At 40.5% G+C, this 20379-nt stretch overlaps 1 protein-coding gene across 5 annotated transcripts in view; it reads left to right on the top strand.

The window, feature by feature from the left end:
- The window catches only part of LOC149255995 (protein LPA3-like), an 81723-nt gene that overhangs the window by 33712 nt on the left and 27632 nt on the right, over positions 1–20379 (top strand). For 4 of the 5 annotated variants that reach the window (XM_089457356.1, XM_089457357.1, XM_089457354.1 and 1 more), the window contains exons 3-5: positions 18601–18648; positions 18785–18824; positions 19111–19211. The exons of the other annotated variant lie outside the window; for it this stretch is intronic. In XM_089457356.1, the coding sequence (XP_089313482.1) occupies positions 18601–18648; positions 18785–18824; positions 19111–19211 (189 nt within the window). The remainder of the gene's footprint in view (positions 1–18600; positions 18649–18784; positions 18825–19110; positions 19212–20379) is intronic. 5 annotated transcript variants of the gene reach the window in all.

Genomic DNA, 20379 nt, shown 5'->3' with positions numbered 1-20379 from the left:
AATCAAATTCATAATTTTATTAACTAAACATTGCATATATACAATGGGATATGGCTATTCATTTCACATTCTATGAGGGACTCTTTGTCTTTCTTAAGAATCTTCATTTCATATATCTTTCCATTATGTACAATAATAATGATACAATAACCCTGAAAATTGTGTTTAACATTCCCTCCCCATAAGCTAAAGGGGTGTTTTGTGAGTCCAATCATCATTCTAAGCATTTTAAACTTTTCTCTCCCAAATGTTGTGGTGAAGACGTCCACAATTTTCTCATTTGTGGAACATTGTCTCAAATGGATAGTTTTAGCCTTTACATGACGAGTTGTCTTTAGTGAGACTTTTTGGAAGCGTTTTCGGTGGATTTTTCTCTAAAATCTGGCAGGAATTTATTGAAATCACAAGCTTGATGGGTAATCCCTGCACAATCGAAGTTCCCTAGGGGTTTTTCAGGTTGTTGAATCCATATATACAATCAAAAAACCAGTTTAAATAACACAATTCAAGATTTCACCTCAATTTTTTCCGCCGTATTCCGGCACCGGAAAGTCCAAAAAGTCGCACTAAAGAGAACTTCTCTACATCATATTGAATCAGATTGTGCTTTGCGTTGATGTGCTTGGTTTGATCATAGAATCTAGGATTCTTGGCCAACTTGATTGCAGAAGTAATGTTAACCAGAGGAGTAGAATTAGAATTCACTGGTTTGTCTTGCAAATATTCAAGTATTTTCCCAAGCCACACAATTGCCTTTGTTGCTTCTGTAACTACCACATATTATGCCTTTGTTGTGGAATCCGCTAGAATGGATTGTTTGTGGGACCTCTAGGAGAAAATTGGTGATCCAAGACTCATGAGATAGCCTAAAGTCAACACTCCATTTTCTTTATCCCTGTCAAAGTCAAAATCAGAGTATTAGAATGAAGTCATCCACCCTAGAGTCCAAAGCCTTGAGTTCCCTTATAATACTTCAAAACTCTTTTTAATGTCCTTAACAAGTTTTTCCCATAAATCTAGAAAGAATCCCAACAATAAATGAAATATCTAGTTTAGTGGTACTAAGGTAGATAAGACTTTATACAAGGTTTTTGTACTTGGTTGCATCCTCAAATTCACTCCCTTCTTTTGATGTGAAATTCAAATTCTATTCCATTGGAGTAGAAAGAGGGTTACATTTAGCCCTTTCAAAAAATGTTCAACAATTCTCCAATGTACTTCATTTGGGAGAGGAATATGTATTTGGATGTTAAGTCATTTCAATGCCCAAGTAGTAGTGAAGATGTCCCAATTTGTCATCTCAAAACCGTTCTTCAACCCTTTCTTTATGGATGCAATGTAGATTTCATTGTTATCAATAGATCATCTATATACACTACAAGATATACAACAATTTTGCCAACTTTCTTGACAACACAGTTGCATCATCAAGATTAAAATTCTTGACATTCAATTTCAAAATATGTTCAGTTGACTTTCATACTAGGCTCGTGGTGTTTGTTTAATGCCATATAAGGACTTGATGAGTTTACATTATGTTCTTGTCTCTTCACAAAAAAACCTTCCAAGTGAGACATGAAGACATTCTCTATCAAGTCTCCATTCAAGAATGTGGTCTTCACATCCATTTGATGAACTTTCTATCCAATTTGTGTTGCCAAGGAAAATACAGTATCGATGATGGCCCATTTTTCCCATGGGGGAATTTTTTCCTCATAATCAATGCCTTCTTTGTATGCAAATCCTTTTTCCATGAGCCTTGCTTTGTGTTTCAAGTGAGCCATCTGATTTCTACTGGTTTTGAATGGAGGGTCCACCAACTTCCATGTCCCATTCTTGTTGAGAGCATCATTCTCCTTTTGCATAGGTTTTTTCCACTCATCATGAGAAACAACTTCTCCAAAGGAAGTTGGTTCAAAGTTAGTAGATAAATTCAATTCATAATCATATGAAACATCCATATCATCCAAATCACCTGAATCACCTCCATCTTGTTTGTTGGAATATTTAATTTCTGTCTTTTTGACCGCATCAAGATGAACACTTTCAAGTGTCTGAGATGGTCCAGGTTGCTCCATTGATTGAGATGGTGCTACATCAAGGTTCAACTTTTCAATCCTATCAATCACATCATCCAATGGATCTTCGTGATCTAATGAAGTGGCCAGAACTTAATGAGGGGGAGATGGTTTTTCAAAAGGAGATTCAAGAGATTGATCAAAGATAGGAATCCCTCTTCAAAATGTGAAATATCATCATCAAACTCATGATGTGTTCTTCCATTAGTGAATCTATCTAGACAATCAAGTTGTTGCTTAATAGTTTTTTTATTCCTGTAGGATTTAAGAAAAATTACATCTCTCGAAAGGATGAAATTCTTGTTTACCTAATATGCCTTGGTGGTATTTGTGTGCCCCAAGAAGTGTTAGTTTTTTCAAACCCATTAAGTCAATTTATAGTGCCAATAAATTTTATACCTAGAATTTAATTTTTAACAGCGAAACCAAATATGAAATTTATGCACAAAAATATATTGTTGAGCTTCTAACAAATTTCACAAAGTAGAAACAAAAGTCAAGCAAATAAATGTTTACACAACTTTTTACCTTGAAACTGAACATGGTAAAACCAACATTCGTGTTTTTTTATTTTATTTCTTCTTGCAGAGAAAAATCAGAAATTTATTACAACCATAAAACCTCGATTTGCATGCCAACAGAAGGTCCAGACTTGCCTCAATTTGTGTGCTAATGGCCATCTCAATTTTTGTGTACAACTATCACACATGAAACCTCACACATGCATTTGTACACCCTCAAAAAATGTGCCTACTATGTACTGCCTTGATTTTTGTGCATCCTTCTCACACTTGCGACCTACCTCAATTTCTGTGGCCAACTACCTCAGTTTGTGTGCTATCCCTTTTGTGGGGTGGAAACACTGTTAGTTTTTGGTAGCAGCGGACAAGTGTTCTAGTCTCTATGCTGTCTATGAGGCTAGGGAACACATTTTCTCCAATACCCAGAAAACGTTTCACGAGAAAACACCTCAATTAAATTAATTAGCCAATTGTTAAAATTTCCCTAATTCTAACTTAGGAAAACTTGTTAATTAAATTAGATTAATTAGGGAAAATCGATTTTGCTCTAAAGACTTCCAGAAAAGTCACTTAATGGGGTCAATATGATCTTAGCCATTGACTGTGATTCGATCATGGTTGTTGATTGCTCAATGAAATATTATAAGAGCAAGTCGATGGGGTTGGAGAGACATACTTGAGCAGTTTGACTTACCCATTTGCATAGATAGTAAGGATGTAGTTGACGCAAAGGGAGACACCAACAACAAGGGTTTCAGAAGAAATTTGAGAGAAGGATTCCAGAGAAGATTTTCGCAAAGATTTCCAGTTTCCAGAGGCAAAAAGGAAGTCAATTTTTTCTGCTAAAGAGGAGGCCGAATCAGTGGTGCGAGTTTGCTAGTTAGCCACAACAAGTTGCAGAAGAAAGCTTGTTCCAGTGTGCCAGTGTTAGATCTATCACTCAGAGGCAGAGCGAATGGGTCTAGCGAATTGTTGGAGGCAGTTCGACTTGTAAGAAGTGATTTCTAGAGGTTGTACAAATTTTCCCGGAGAAGAAGTGTTCATTTTTCCCAGGCAGTGCGAATAGCCAAGAGTGTGAGTTGCTAGGAAGAGGCCATATTGATTAGCAAAGGATAGTTTGTGTCTCTAGATTATTTTGCCAGTGGAGATTATTATTTGTCGGAGATTTGCCAACATCAGGCAAGTAGATTATTGTACTCTTAATTTGTTGAAGAATTAATAATATAAATCCTTGTCTACTGCACTAGTTTTCCCCACATTGGGGTTTTTCTAGTGACTATTGTCCAAAAATATTGGGGTTTTTCCAGGGACTATTGTCCGAAAATATTGGTGTCCAAATTTTTGTGTGTGCATTATTTTCTTAGTTCCAATATTTTTATTTGTGAAGATTGCACTAGTCAATTAATCATTATTTGCTGAATTAATTTTTTGAAGACAAATAATCTCCAGTAGAAAGAAGATTAAATTTCTACTTACTGCAATTCGTGGAAATTTCACAAAAACCAAGGCCGAAATGGTATCTCATGCATCCACGAATGCTCCCTCCTCACATCTATACACTCAGAATGTGGACACTCCCATCAGTTGGTCCCTTTGACTATGGCACTTGACCATGAAGTATTTTCCCCTCCATTACCACATTATTGTTCACTGACACCTATCAATTGAACAATTGACTAGGGATATGTTACTTCCCCTAAGGGGCTTGAAGCACCTAATAGGGTTGACCATTAGCCACTCGTACCTATGGAGAAAACAACTTTACGTGATCTTGGTCCTGATTTTGGAAAGGGATCCTTGGTTGAATTATTAGATTTCCCTTAACATTCAAGTTTGGTTCACTTAGATGCATCATTGATCTTAGTCCCTAATGATTGGTTGCTTTCACTAGAATCCATGTTCTTGTTAGGTGGTTCAGCATCCTAGGTTTAGGCACCCACTCCACAAGTACCCAAGCCCTTAAGAGGAGTACGTTGGCACAAACAAGTGAAGCGTTGAGAATTTGGAGCCTCCTTGCAACACTATCATATGACACATGTCCTAGAGTAACTCACGGACCTGTGACGTTGGTCAAATTTGACCCAGACTGGAGGATTCTTCAAGATGACACCACTGGACCTAGCATGCCCCTAGGCTGTCCTTGACACAACATGATGGGCAAGAGCTAATTCAGAGCCTAGATGAGGATGATCTCACACTGAGATACTAGGGAGGGCTTGTTGCACCTGTTCAAATTCAAGTGCAATCTAGAGTTTTTTATCATGATAATTACTTGTGACTGATATATATGCTCACTTTTAACATTCTCTTTATTCAAGTATGTTGTCAAGAAATTATACATTTAGTTATGCAAGATCACAACGCACAAATGACAATAAACACTAGAAGTTAGGCCAGAGGCTAGGGAAAAACCCCCAAGGGAAAAACCCAACAATCATTTCCTTATAGAATATTTGTCAACAAGAGAAATCCAAGTCAAACTAACTAGTAACCCAAGTGAAACATCATTCCTCCATGAAACAATAGCCTTCAACAGTCCACAAGAAGTCTATTACAAGTCTATCCAAGATATGCCACATGTCTATCTTTAATAATGCTTAGAAATTTTGCATTGTTTGCCTCAGAAATTTTTCATAAGTACCTCAAAAAATTTCCTTTCTTCCTTAGAGATGGTGTACAAACTTCCTCAGAGATGCTCTACGAACTACCTCATAGATGCTTGAATACTTCAGAGATATAGTGCTATAGAGAGCTCGCATACTTCAAATATATTAGTCCTCATGTAGCTCGCATTCCACAGATATAACTGTCTAACTTCCCTTCCATAGATAAGATCTAGATTTTTTGCCAAATGGTGGAGAATATATGACAATATATAGTTGTTTCCATGTCCGAAAAGGTGTCTCTAAAGGCTGATCTAACTTGTCATCTGGAGCGCCGATTTGGCAATTGGGATCATAGTTCTAAAAATTGACTGGTCTGAACCAGAAACTGGTCAAACTAGCTGTTTCACTTGCAAACCCATCCGGACGGGCAAAAAACCGGTTTATGGGCCGATTTCTCCTTTTTTCCACAAAACCTAAGGCTAACTAGTCGGTTTATGGCTAAATTGGCCGATTCCATCGTAAACTGGCTAGTTCATTGCCACGCCGGTCGCAAACCCACTGGGAGGTTGTTTTGCAGCTTCTAGGGTGGTTTGGAGGGAAACTAAGGGTTGTTTCCCTCCAAAAACACCCCCTCCAAGCCAAAAAAAGAGGTCTCCCCTCTCTTTTGTTTCACACATCTCATTGGAAGTTTTTGTGAGTTTCATTGGGAGCTTCGAGAGTGTTGAGTGTTTGCTGGGGTAGTCATCTTGGAGGTTTGGAGTTGGATTTGGAGCTATTTTGGAGATAGTTTGGCGTTATTAGTAGACTTGGCATCTTCAAGAGGAGGCTAAGGAAGCTAGTTTGCATTTCCAGGTAAGGATTTTCGCTTGAAAAAATCCGTATTTCCCTGTTGTCCATGTATTTAATTTTTTTATGTGTTCTATGCTACATTGTTATCAAATCTCTAGTTCTTTGCTATCAAATTTTGTAGGCTAAATATGTCCATTTTTTTCCCAATTTTATCTTAGGTTTTCCATTTTTCTTAGCTGCAATTTTTTATAATGTCCGATTTCTTTGCAAATTTCAAATATTTCTAGCCACCATGCCTCCAAAAGCCAAGGATAGTGCATGGGCTCATTGTGATGTGATTGATGGAAAAATGATATGCAAATTTTGCAATAAATCTATTGGAGGTGGGGGTATTCTCAGGTTGAAACAACACTTGGTTGGGATAAGAGGCCAAGTAAAGCCATGTGATGCACCAAAGGAAGTGATAGGTCCTGTTAGGGTAGAATACCTTGCCAAGTTTGAGAAGTTTGAGGAGAATAAGGCTAGGGAGAAGGCTATCCAAGAAGAAATTGCAAGGAAGAAGGAAATTTTACAAGCCATGAAAGAGAGTGGGTATGATGATTTTGAGATTCAAGACTCCTCTTCTATCCCTTCCACCAATGACCCCTTTCACTATGTTCCTCCTACTCTTGGGTCTTATCATCAAGGCCAACAATCTAAAGGAACAAAGAGGCCGAACATCCAAAGTTATTTCTCATCCTCTGCCACCACTACCTCTGCTAATCCCACTTCCTCCTAGCCAAGTCATCAACCCACTTTGGATGAACATTGAAAAAAAAAATGCAAAGAATCTTCTTTTCAATACATTGCTAGATGGTGGTATGATGCAAATATCCCATTTAATGCTGCTCGCTCACCTTATTACCAAGCTATGTGGGACTCTGTTATAGCTACAAGAAAGGGCTTCAAAGGCCCTACTATGCATGACTTGAGGGGAGCTCTTTTGCAAAAAGAGATTGCTTCCATTGATGAGTATTTGGCTGAGTATAAAGAGTCATGGCTCAAAACAGGTTGTTCAATCATGTCAGATGGATGGACTGATGGAAAGAACCGCACTATCATTAATTTCCTTTTTTCTTTCCCTCAAGGAACCATGTTTGTGAGATCAGTTGATGCATCTGATAAGGTGAAGGATGCAACTCTTCTATTTGAGTTTTTGGATGAGATTATTCAAGGAGTGGGGGAGCAAAATGTTGTGCAGGTCATCACAGATAATTCCTCAAACTATGTTCTTGCTGGAAAGATGATTGAGTCCAAATATAAGACCATATTTTGGACTCCATGTGCTGCACATTGCATAGACCTCATGCTTGAGGACATAGGCAAAGTGGAGTGGGTAAAAAACACTGTAGAGCATGCCAAGTGCATTACAAAATACATCTACTACCACTCATGGGTATTAATCCTAATGAGGAAAAACACCGGGGGAAAAGAGCTTAATAGGCCTGCAATTACGAGATTTGCAACTCACTTCCTCACGTTACAATGTCTCAATTCTCAACAAAAAAAACTTGCAGAAAATATTTTCCTCTGATGATTGGACTTCATCTTGGTGGGCTCATAGACAATATGGCAAACACACCAAAAATAAAGTTTTTTGACAATTATTTTTGGAAAAGGTCTACAGAGCTTATGAAAATTACTGGTCCCTTGTTAATGTGCTACGAAAGGTGGATGGGGAAAAACTGGCCATGGGATAAATTTATGTGCCTATGGATTAGGCAAAGGAGTAGGTACGGGAAACTTACAAGGATAAGTTAGCCAAATATGGGCATATATGGGAGATCATTGATAACAGATGAAACAATCAACTCCATCATCCTATACATGCAACTGGGTATTTTTTGAACCCAAAGTATCATTATAAAGCCCGACTAGGAGATCTGCTAGTTGGGGAGGTCAGATATGGATTTTATGATTGCTTGGAGTGCATGGTCCCTAGCCATGCAGACCAATTGGAAATACATAAATAACTTACTCATTTCAATATGGCAGCAGTTACCCAGAACGAACAAAGTTTGTTCTTCAAGTTAAATACTCCAGAAGACTTGGAATATGTAGATCTCCATTGAAGATACAAGAATATATATTAAAATGTATAAATGAGAATGATGATACAAATGAGAGTGAGGGGCCTGCTTATATACTAGGCAGGTGCCTCTTCATGGAAAGTCATGTCCCATTTAGACATGCCTCTTCAACACTAATTACTAATTAACTAATCATTATTACAATTATCATCATTATTTATATTTAATATATTTTATTCATAACAATACCTTTGGCAAAAACTTGGAAAAGATGGCAAGAGATGTGCATCAACCAGGTAAGCAATTTCAATTTGTTTTTCTTTTAAAGTTTAATTTTTTACAAATTTACAATTCAAATTGTTTGTAATTACTTGTACAAAAGTAATGAAATGAACTAAGTTACTAATTAACGTCTTTTTCTTTGCAGCACATTGGTGGGAGTCATTTGGCGGCCAATGCCCTCAATTGCAAAAGTTTGCAATTAGAGTCTTCAGCCAAACTTGCAGTGCTTCAGGTTGTGAGGGAAATTGGTCTGTTTTTGAGTACACACACATGAAGAAGAGAAATCGTTTGGAACAAAAAACGGTTAAATGATCTTGTCTTCATGCAATACAACCTTCGACTAAGGTGCAACCAAATGATGAACAGAAGCCCTGATCTAGATCCCATTGTGTTGGATGATATTGATCCAACATCTAAATGGGTGGAGGATGTTGATTTTGGCTAAAGCACATGAGATATCCAAGACCCAGAAATGGTTTGGGGAAATTCTACCCGTGAGAGAGATATTAAATAATCAATATTTTTAATGGGTTCCTAAGTCTAAACTTAGGAAAATAAAAATATGAATGGGTATTAATATAAAACTGGGTTAGAAGGTTCTAAATGACATGGATAAAGCCAAATCTAATCTTAGCCCTTGATTAGAGATTTAATCTCGGCCATTGAAGACTCAACAGAAAAAAGTATAAGAGGAGGCTTAAGGGTTAGTTGGAGATACACCAAGTTGATCAGTTAGTTCGATTTTTCTGGAGTAGGGTTTGCTGAGAGAAATCGAACCAGTGATCAGAGTTGCAGCGAGGGGCAGTGAGTGCATAGCAGAGAGGCGAAGATAGTGCCAGAAGACCAGCGCAGAGGCAAAGAGGCAGATGCAAGGCCAGTAGGAGCCACGCAGAGGGCCATGTTGATTTGGGGTAGCATCAGATGTGCTTTAGCCATGAAAATTGGTGGAGAGGCTAAAATACATGATATTTTCAAGACCCAAAAATGGTTTGGGCAGATTGTACCCGGTTTAAGAGATATTAAAATAATTAATATTTTTAATGGAGTCCCTAAGTCTAAACTTTGGAAAAATAAAATATCAATGGGTATTAATATAAAACTGGGTTAGAAGGTTCCAAAAGTCATGGATCAAACCAAATCTAATCTTAGCCGTTGATTAGAGATTTAATCTCAGCCGTTGAAGGACCAACAAGAAAAGTATAAGAGGAGGCTTGAGGGTCAGTTGGAGAATACACCAGAGTGATCAGTCATTCGATTTGCTAGAGCAGGGTTGCTAAGCAAAGTCGAATTAGTGATCAGCAGCGAGGGGCAGTGAGTACTGGACAGAGAGGCAGAGACCAGCGCAGAGGCAGAAAGCGAGAAGTAGTAGCCAGAGCAAGCCACGCAGAGCCCAGCAGAGAGTGCAAAAGCCAGAGGGACTGCGTCATCCATGCAGAGAGCAACTGGAGTGACGCAGAGGGTCCCAGAGGTTGCGCAGTGCCTCAGAGGGCTGACACAGAGGGGTTTGGGGTTGACGCAGAGGCCAGAAGGGCCAGTGCAGAGCTTCAAAGTTACTGGAGAGGGTTTCGTGGGACAGGTTTTCTGAATACCTGTTTCCGAATAAAGAGATATTACTGTTGGTTATTTTTCTGTCAGGTGAGCCAATTTGGTGCCTAGTTGTACTCAAGGAAATACTGCATAATAATAAACCCTTAGAATAGTTGCACTGATTTTCCCGCATTGGGTTTTTCTGGGGACATTTGTCCAAAAATAACGGTGTCACTTGTGTGTTTGTTTTCTTTCAGCTGATGATCTGTAGATGTTGAGATTGTATTGTGTTTATTTCGTTATTTATATGTTTTAAATAACTTGTTCAGAATTAACAAGTAGAAGAAATAAACTAGAAGAATACAGATTAAATTTCTAACGGATAGACTTAGAAATTTCAACATGGTATCAGAGCGTGGTTGCAGATCATAGGAGAGTTGAAGGCATCAACTAAGTAAAGCATTTGCAGCAGAATCAGCTGTCTCGAGTGACAGAAGTTGATCCTTGTAGAAGCAACAGAAGAAGGGTTGATGCAGAGGGACTGCGTCATCAGTCCGGGCCAGAGAGAGGCCAACGCAGAGGTTAAGGAGGGCAGAGAGAAGCTCACGCAGAGCCACGCAGAGACTAGGAGGGTTGACGCAGTTGGCTAAGGGAGCTTTTTTGCCAGTGCCGGGATTGCGCAGAGCCTAGAGGCTCAATCCTTTAGTTGCTGGGGCATAGGAAGCTGTGGGCAGTTTGCGGGAGCGAAGCTGGTGGGGTACTGTGGTTAGAACAATACCTAACAGGGCAAAACCAAGGTAGAGGGAGTTGCTACTAAGGTGGATTTCTAGCCAAGGAATCTGGATCAGTGTTGTAGGTGCACAAAAGATCTAAGAGGTGCAACTTGACGTTTGGCAGGACGATTTCCAGAAGGGAAATCAGGACCCAAAGGGAGTCTAGCAAAGAACTTCTAGGCGGGAAATAGAGAGACTCGGAGGAGTCGACAAAAGAGTAGAGAGATGGTCATGAATGGGCTGAGGGATCAAGACAGGTTGGACGGGGCATTCAACTTTGTGGTTTGGAAGGCTAGGGTCCTGTCCATTCTAGATAGACATCGCATCAAAGGCTTCGCCTTGAGAACAATGGCTATCCCAATTGACCTGACAGCTAATGAGAAGTACGAGGAGGCAATGGCCAAGGCAAAATGCATCATACTTGATGGGGTCAAGGATCATGTGGTCCAACATATTGCCGAGAAGGAGACAACAAAGAAAATGTGGGACATCTTGAAGACATTGTACTAGCATACTTCCATGCAGAGGAAGATGTTACTTGAGAATCAGCTGCGGTCATACCAGATGTTGAAGGGGGAGTAGATAGATCTCTTCCTCGGTCGGTTGAAGGAGATCTACGACCAACTAACTTCCATAGGGGCCACGTCGGATGAGGAGATGATGGTAAGGACCACACTTAACGCAGTCTCCGAGGAGTGGGAGACATTTGTCCAGAGCATATTGGGCTGGGCAGATCTTCCAAATTGGGAAGAATTGTGGGCGACTTTTCATCAAGAGGAGATCAGGCAGTTGAGCAAGGCGGGAAGTAGCAACAAAGGAGTCCGGATCAAGAAGGAAGAGGAAGAGGATGCAGCTCTAGCATCTGCGGGAAAGCAGGAGAAGAGGAAGAAGGACCTCTCCAAGGTCAAGTGCTTCCACTGTGGGGAACTGGGTAATTATGCGAACCAGTGTCCGAGGAAGAAGAATAGGGGAGAGGTTTTGACTCTAAGGCAGTGCCAGCGTAGGTGGAGAAAGAAGTCGAGGAGGATGACGATTCTACCATGAGTGCTCATGTACCTCTAGAGAAGAGGTGGGGAGATATCGAGTTGTAGTCAGGAGGACTACATGCGATGAGGGGCAGGAGCCTTGAGGTAGCCAACCTCCTGGATTATACCTTGCTACGGGAGCCCCAAAGAGAGAATAGCAGGACTGGCGGATGTCAGTAGAGATGGATGCGATGAAGCGATAGAGAGTGCTACAGTGCAGGAATCCTCGGGCAACGTGAGGCTAGCAGATTGCAGCAGTGCGAGAGGCACGGATAGTGTTGCACCAGTGCAAGATGGAACAAAGAGGTGTGCAATGGTGCGAGATGCAGGGAGTTGTTGCAACATCACAGAGGTCAGTAGAGGGAGCACTTGTTAGCGGCAGAGGGAGCTTTAGCATCGAGAGTGTTTCTATCCTGATAGGGATGTCAGAAGTTGGGTGGATCAATTACTTACTTCTCAGTAACTGAGTTGTAGTGCAGTAGCATGATGAGAGGGGGTGCAGTTTTGGGAGAAAGGACCAGTAGCAGTATGGATGCAGAGGGAGCTGCCGTATGGATGCAGCAGTGGCAGTGGCAGAGCGATGGGCAGCAATACAAGATGCAACAGTGCAAAGGATGTTGGGCGGGGAGGCCTAGCATCAACACAGGTACCGGTGCCAAATAATTAGAGTGATGCTCAGTAAGGAGTATTACTAGAGCACAATCCTTGCTAAGAGGGAGTGTTGATTTTGGGTAGCATCGGATGTGCTCTAGCCATGAAAATTGGTGGAGAGGCTAAAGCACATGAGATCTCCAAGACTCAGAAATGGTTTGGGCAGATTGTACCCGGTTTGGGAGATATTAAAATAATTAATATTTTTAATGGAGTTCCTATGTCTAAACTTAGGAAAAATAAAATATTAATGAAAAGTCATGGATCAAGCCAAATCTAATCTTAGCTGTTCATTAAAGATTTAATTTCAATTGTTGAATGACCAACGAGAAAAGTATAAGAGGAGGCTTGAGGGTTAGTTGGAGAATACACCAGAGTGATCAGTCATTCGATTTGCTAGAGCAGGGTTGCTAAGCAAAGTCGAATCAGTGATCAACAACGAGGGGCAGTGAGTACTGGACAAAGAGGCAGAGACAGTGCCGAGAGACCAGCGCAGAGGCAGAGAGTGAGAAGCAGCAACCAGAGCAGGCCACGCAGAGCCCAACAGAGATAGCGCACCAGAGGGACTGCGTCATCCATGCAGAGAGCAGCTGGAGTGACGCAAAGGGTCCCAGAGGCTGCGCAGTGCCTCAGAGGGCTGATGCAGAGGCCAGAAGGGCCAACGCAAAGTTTCAGAGTTGCTAGAGAGGGTTTCGTGGGACAGGTTTTCTGAATACCTGTTTCCGAATAGAGAGGTATTGCTACCGGTTATTTTTCTCTGTCGGGTGAGCCAATTTGGCACCCAGTTGTACTCAAGGAAATACTGCATAATAATAAACCCTCAGAATAGCTGCACCGGTTTTCCTGCATTGGGTTTTTTCGGGGACATTTGTCCAAAAATAATGGTGTCACTTGTGTGTTTGTTTTATTTTAGCTGATGATCTGTAGGTGTTGAAAATGTATCGTGTTTCTTTCATTATTTATATGTTTTAAATAACTTGTCCAGAATTAACAAGTAGAAGAAATAAGCCAGAAGAATACAGATTAAATTTCTAACAGATAGACTTAGAAATTTCAACAGGCTAGAGGGCTTGCGTGGGTGACGCAGAGGGCTAGGGAGGCTACGTAGTGCCTCAAGAGGCTGACGCAGAGGGTTCTAGGCTAACACAGAGGCCAGGAGGGCTGACGCAAAGCCTCAGAGAGGCGTTGGATAGAGTTTCGTGGAGCAGACTTACCGAATATCTACTTCCGAAGAGAGGTATCACTGCCAGATTGATTTCTCTGTCGGGTGAGCCAGTTTGGCACCCAGTTGTACTCAAGAAAAGTTGTTTAATAATAAAACCCTCAGAATTGCTACACCGGTTTTCCCAAGTTGGGTTTTTCCGGGGACAATTGTCCAAAATAACGGTGTCCCTTGTGTGTTTGTCTATTCTTTCAGTTGATGATCTGTAGATGGTTGAGACTGCATTTGTGTTTATTTCAATATATATATGGTTAAATAACTTGTTCAGTAATTAAACAAGTAGGAAAATAGAAGAGACTAGCTGAAATCAGAAAATTTGCAGTAGAAATAGCTGTCTCGAGAGACAGAAGTTGTTCCTAAGCAAAAAGCAGTAGAGAAGGAGTGATGTAGAGAGCCTGCATCATCATTCCGAGCTAGAGAAGGGGTTAGCGCAGAAGCAGAGAGAGGCAGAAGAGGCTCACGAAGAGCCACGTCATCCTACTCAGCCAGGTAGGCTTGATGCAGTTGGCCACAGGAGTGATTCAGCCTTGCCGGGATTGCGCAAAGCTAAGAGCCTCAATTTCTTCAGTTGTTGGGGCCTAGGGAGCTATGGGCAGATTGTGGATTGGGAAGCTGGTGGGGTGCTATTGTTGTCGAAGCAGAGCAATACCTAACGGGACAGAACCAAGGTAGAGGGAGTTATTGCCTTGAGGGATTTCTAGCCAAGAAATCCAGACCCATGTTGCAGGTGCAAAGGGGATCGGAGAGGAGTTGTTCGACAGTTGGCAGGAGGATTTCTAGAGGGAAATCGAGACTCAGAGGGAGTCTAGGAGAGGATTTCCAGGAGGGAAATCGAGACTCAGAGGGAGTCCAGAAGAGGAGATGAAATGGTGGAGAAAGAAGTCGAGATAGATGAAGATTGTGCCATGAGTGCTCATGTACCTCTAGAGAAGAGGTGGGGAGACATCGAGCTGTAGTCAGGAGGACTATAGGAGATGTGGGGTAGGATCCTTGAGGTACCCAAACTCTTGGATCATACCTGGCTACGGGAGCCCCGAAGTGACAGTAGCAGGATGACGAATGTAGGTAGAAGCGAATGCGGATGGAGCGGCAGAGAGTGCTAGAGTGCAGGGATCTGGAGCAACGCAATGGGAGTTGTAGCAGTGCGAGAGGCACACAGGAGGTTGCAGCAGTGCAGGAAGGCATAGAGGGGTTTGCAGCAGTGCGAGAAGCACAAAGTTGGTGTAGTAGCGCAGAGGCAGCAGAGGGAGCACAGGATAACAACAGAGAGAGCTTCAGCATTAGGAGGGTTTCTAGCCTAACAAGGATGTCAGTGGTTGGGTAGATCAGTTACCATCGTCTCAGTGACTGAGTTGCAGTGTAGCAGTAGTAGTGGTAGTGCTATAGGCAGCACAATGCAGCATGACAAGAGAGGGTTGCAGTGCAGATGCAGTGTTGGGAGAAAGGACCAGCAGCAACACGGATGCAGAGGGAGCTGCCGTATAAATGTAGCAGTGGCAGTGGTAGAGCCATGGGCAACAGTACAGGATGCAACAATGCAGAGGATGTTGGGCAGCAGGCCAAGCATCAGCACTGGTACTGGTGTCGGATGATCAGAGTGATGTTCAGTGGTGGAGCATTACTAGAGCACATTCCTCCCTAAGAGGGAATGTTGATTTGGGGTGGCATCAGATGTGCTCTGCCTATAAAAATTGGTGGAGAGGCTAAAGCTCATGAGATCTCCAAGGCCTATAAATGGTTTGGGAAAATTCTACCCAGTGAGAGAGATATTAAAATAATTAATATTTCTAATGGGTTCCTAAGTCTAAACTTAGGAAAATAAAAATATTAATGGTTATTAATATAAAACTGGGTTAGAAGGTTCTAAATGACATGGATCAAGCCAAATCTAATCTTAGCCCTTGATTAGAGATTTAATCTCGTCTGTTGAAGACTCAATAGAAAAAGTATAAGAGGAGGCTTGAGGGTCAGTTGGAGATACACCAAGTTGATCAGTCAGTTCGATTTTTTTGGAGCGGGTTTTCTTGAGAGAAATTGAACTACTGATCGGAGTTGCAATGAGGGGTAGTGAGTGCATAGCGGAGAGGCAGAGATAGTGTTGGAAGACCAGCACAGAGGCAGAGAGGCAGACACAGGGCCAGCAAGAGCCACGCATGCGCAGAGGGCCAGAGGGCCTGCATGGGTGTCGCAAAGGGCCAGGGAGGTTGCGCAGTGCTTTAGGAGGTTGACACAGAGGGTTCTAGGCTGACGCAGAGGCAAGGAGGGTTGACGCAAAGCCTCAGAGAGGCGTTGGAGAGAGTTTTGTGGAGCAAACTTGCCGAATATCTGCTTCCGAAGAGAGGTTTTACTGCCAGTTTTATTTCTCTGTCGGGTGAGCCAGTTGTACTCAAGAAAAGATGCTTAATAATAAAATCCTCAGCACTGCTGCACCGCTTTTCGCAAGTTGGGTTTTTCCGAGGACGATTGTCCAAAAGTAACAATGTCCCTTGTGTGTTTGTCTATTCTTTCAGTTGATGATTTGTAGATGGTTGAGACTGCATTTGTATTTATTTCAATATTTATATGGTTAAATAAATTGTTCAGTAATTAAACAAGTAGGTGAAATAAACCAGATAGTGCAGGAAAATTCCTAACGGGTTAGACTTAGAAATTTCAGCAGAGGAGATTGAAGATCTTGAGTTTGAGATTGATTTTGATATTGACATGGTGTTAAGGGGGCATGAAGTATATTTGGTAGCGCCATTGAAACCAGAATTAGTAGCCACATCAAGCAAAGGAAAACAACCAATGGAAGGCACTAGTCGTGCAACTCGACGAACTCGTGCTTCCATTAGGTCCACTTCTATTGTTATTGCTGGCATTGCTACTACTGAGGTTGCAGATGAGGCTGAGGCATCCTTAGACTCTGATCCAGATGATGTTTATGTAGCTCTTGTTGATGATCCTGTATTTAGTAGTGGTGATGAATTTGATCATGATTAGGAATGATCATGTTGATCACTGATATGTACTAATAGACTTGTAGTAGGCCAATGGCCCCATAGCTTGTAGCATTGTTTTTGGACTTTATAGGCCATTTAGAGCCTCATTGCTTATGTATTTTGTCGATGATATGTATTGCACTCGGTGCCATTTTGATATATTCACCTTTACATGGTATATAGATGAACAAACTTTGCATATTTTGCGTCTATTGGTTTGGAATCATGGTTTTAAATTTTAAAAATAGTTTTTTCATTAGAAATTAATTATTTCATGTATTTTTTTAAAAATCGATTCATTGAGATCTGACTAGTCCCAGTTTGACCGGTTCCAGTTTGAAACCCATTTATTAGGTGGACTGGTCCGGTCACTGGTTCCGGTTTTTAAAACTATGGTTGTTTTAGGGTTTGGAAGGTTATGGAGAGGATTTTTTTCTTTTGTTTTATCCCTTATTTTTCATTTTTTTGCCCCCACAAAACCACTAATGACCCTACTATATATATATATATATATATATATATATATATATATATATATAGATATATATCGATGTAAATCCAAACAATTAGACACCAAATATGTAATTTTTGGTTGTTTTAGGGTTTGGAAGGGAGGGAGAAGATTTTTTTTTACTTCTGTTTTATCCCTTATTTTTCATATTTTTGCCCCTAGAAAACCACTAGTGACCCTACTATTCTGAATCAATTGTGAATTGAATGAAATGGTTGTCAAAAAGCTAAAGCGATTCAGTGCTCTAGTCCAATTCAACTATTGGTTCAAGTGCTGAAAGGTTTGGACTCATTCAAATTGGCCAATTCCAATCTAAACTATCCATCTTTCATAACTATGGTTGGATTGTCTAGAAAACAAGACACGCCACAACCCAACTCTTCTAGGGCCTCTAGTTACTTATCTATGTAGAGTATCTTCTCCGCATCCTCAGATGTTAGGAGAAATTTATGTACTAAGATTATTAACTCATCGGAAGAAGTTGTCCCTCCTCCCCTTATGCTCGAGCGATGGCATCAGGGGTCATTGAGGCTCCCTTTTGAGTACACCCATGTGAGACATTCCTCTTCCCAAGGTTTGGTTCTAAATGATGCTAGCATTTTTATGGCTGCAATACAGCTTTGTATATTCCTCTTTCATTCTTGATTCTAGATCTTAGGTCTTACAGGTTAGATATGCTTTATCTTACTTCTATGGAAGTAGCTTTTGCTCCCTATTTGTAATGACATTGATGTACTTAGCCGTCTCATTGACCTGTATGTGGTCATTTGTAGGACATTAATAAAATTATCTTATCTACCCATCTCCAAGTATTGTCAATGATCATATTGGAAGTCTCCCAAATGTCAGTATCCAAACCTGAAAATGATACCAAATGTTGAGTCCATCCACCTAGATTTACATGTTTGGAACTGACAATAAGGCAAAGTGGATCAAGACATAGTATGTATTCAGACTTAAATAAAGAAGAGAAAGAACAATCACAACGTTATTCACAAGAAAATGGAAATCTTCATTGAAGCTCTTATTCCAACTCACACTCTTATGTTCACATATATACCCATCATCAATTGAGATGGGAGGTATGGTTCACAGCATACAATCATGTGACCTCCATTGACGATGATAACTCAATTCAAGATAGGATTTCTTTATGCATAGAGGTCTTGTGTACGGGATAATTAGGGAACACAACCATTCACCAAGCTAATCAGGGAATCCTAACAAGGGCTTCCTATTGTCTTCATGATGTGATATTCTCATGACTTAATTCATGCCTCACTCATAAAGTGATGAAGTACATCATCTCCACATAGTAATAATTCCGTAACCACATGTACAAGTCACTATGATTACAAGATATGAAGAACAGAAATGCAGGGTCAACACTTTATTTTGTTAGTAGGTCTGTCTGATATCTTAAAAACACTCACATTTGAGATCATTATGACATGGAGCATATTGAATTGAGTATTTGTAGGTTCATGTCAGAGTTCAAACATAATGATATTCATGTATTTCAACCTTTCTTAAGTTGTTTTTTCACAAAAGAAAAATATTCACAGGTAAAAGTGGCTACACAGTCAGCATTGATTGATTCAAAGCATTTGCTGGTAAGTAATTTCATCGATCTCTATAATTTCCGAAGTCATCAAGGATATGTCAATTATTATTATCATTCTGGGCTCTGCCATCATCCGAGGACATACAATGACACTATATTCTAACCATATGTTGCATGTATACCAGGAGATCGAATTTCCAACAGCTGGGCTCGATTCTGTTTCAGGTGCAGAATTCATTTGCCTCACTCTTTTAACTTGCTCCATTAGATCATTTGTTCTTTATATGTATTTATGTATAAAAATCATGCAGCATCTGTTATTTTCATTCCACCCATTTTGCACAGTGCACACAAACAGTTGAGACAGATAAAAGTGAGTAGGAAAGAAGGGAGTCCTGTCAATTTTCCTTGCAACTACAAATGTTATCTTCTCATATATTACAATGTAAATTTGATAGTCGGCACCATTACAGAACAAGTGCTGACAGATTTCATGCATGAAGATCTTCAGGTGATGATGAAGGAGGGATAGAGATGAATTCTAGCATGACACTGATTCGAGAATTCTGTAGACGTTTCTTGAAACCAGAAGAAGCCACACGCACACGGATAGTATGTTCCTGCTTCACTGTGTTTTCTATTTGGTAACTTCATTTATGTTCAAGTTATTTAAAATCACATTTCAGTGATTTCATCTCTTCAACAAAGCAAAGGGCTCATGATTATCACTTGCAGGGAGCATAGTGCAAGCTGTACTTGTCTCTTACATCTACCTACAATTTTATCCAGGTTTTCTACCTTCTTATGGGTCCTACTGTCTAATTGAACTTCCCCTTTTTTATGGTAATTTGTTTGTTTGTGTTCTATCCTGGATTTTGGTTTCTTTTACATTAAAGTTGTAAAAGGTAGGGAACATTATGCATGGTTTATTTTTCAGATCAATGGGAAAACTAGAGTTGTTAGTTCACATCTACCCTCAAATTTCAAACTGCCTCAAATCTAAATATGTGGTTTTTTGCAGTAATGAAAAGTCTCAAAGCCACTCAGGCATGGAAATTGACATCGCCTGACGATTGTGATAATTGAGAACCTCTTATATAAGCATTTCCCATATGCCATTTTTCACTAGTTAGTTTCATTTCTGTTAATTTTAGGTATGTTCTATGCTTAAAGCAATTTATTTCAATTTTCACAATTAGCTCAATATCTTTTCCAGATTAGCGATCACATCAACATTAAAGTAAGTTGCAGATAGAACATAAACAATGAACATAGATCATAGAAGACAAGCCAAGACAAGAGGACACAAGATGTGGCGCTAGCCAGGGACAAACCCCAATGTGGGGAAACCCTTGATCAATTCTTCTTATATGTTCTTCAATAGTTCAGCAAAGAGAGAGAGAGAGATAGTACATTTACAACAGAAGTCAACACTTTGACTTATCTAAATAAGAGTATAGATCATCTCTAAGAAGATGATACAAGAGGTAGCTGAACCCAGTTGACGACAAGCTGCTTCAACTGATTCTCTAAGGTGACTCCATCGCCTTGCTACACCTATCGTTGTGCTGCTCCTCATCATCATGCTTCACCAATCATGACTGTACCATGTACTTGCTGCACCAAGTATCATTGCTGTCCCAAGTACTATTGCTACACCTAGCTGCACCATGTACCTGCTGTCCCATGTGCCATTGTTGCACCATGCTTGTCACTGCTGTCCCATGTGGTATTCCTGCACCATGCTGTCTCACTACTAGCATTGCTGTCCCACTATTAG

The sequence above is a fragment of the Pinus tabuliformis genome, chromosome 7 (genome assembly GCF_031772625.1).
Source record: "Pinus tabuliformis cultivar Carrire ecotype Pingquan chromosome 7, CPIR1, whole genome shotgun sequence".
In the NCBI taxonomy this organism is placed as follows: domain Eukaryota; kingdom Viridiplantae; phylum Streptophyta; class Pinopsida; order Pinales; family Pinaceae; genus Pinus; species Pinus tabuliformis.
Note: the sequence above shows the minus strand (reverse complement) of the source record. Positions and strands in the feature narration are given on the sequence as shown.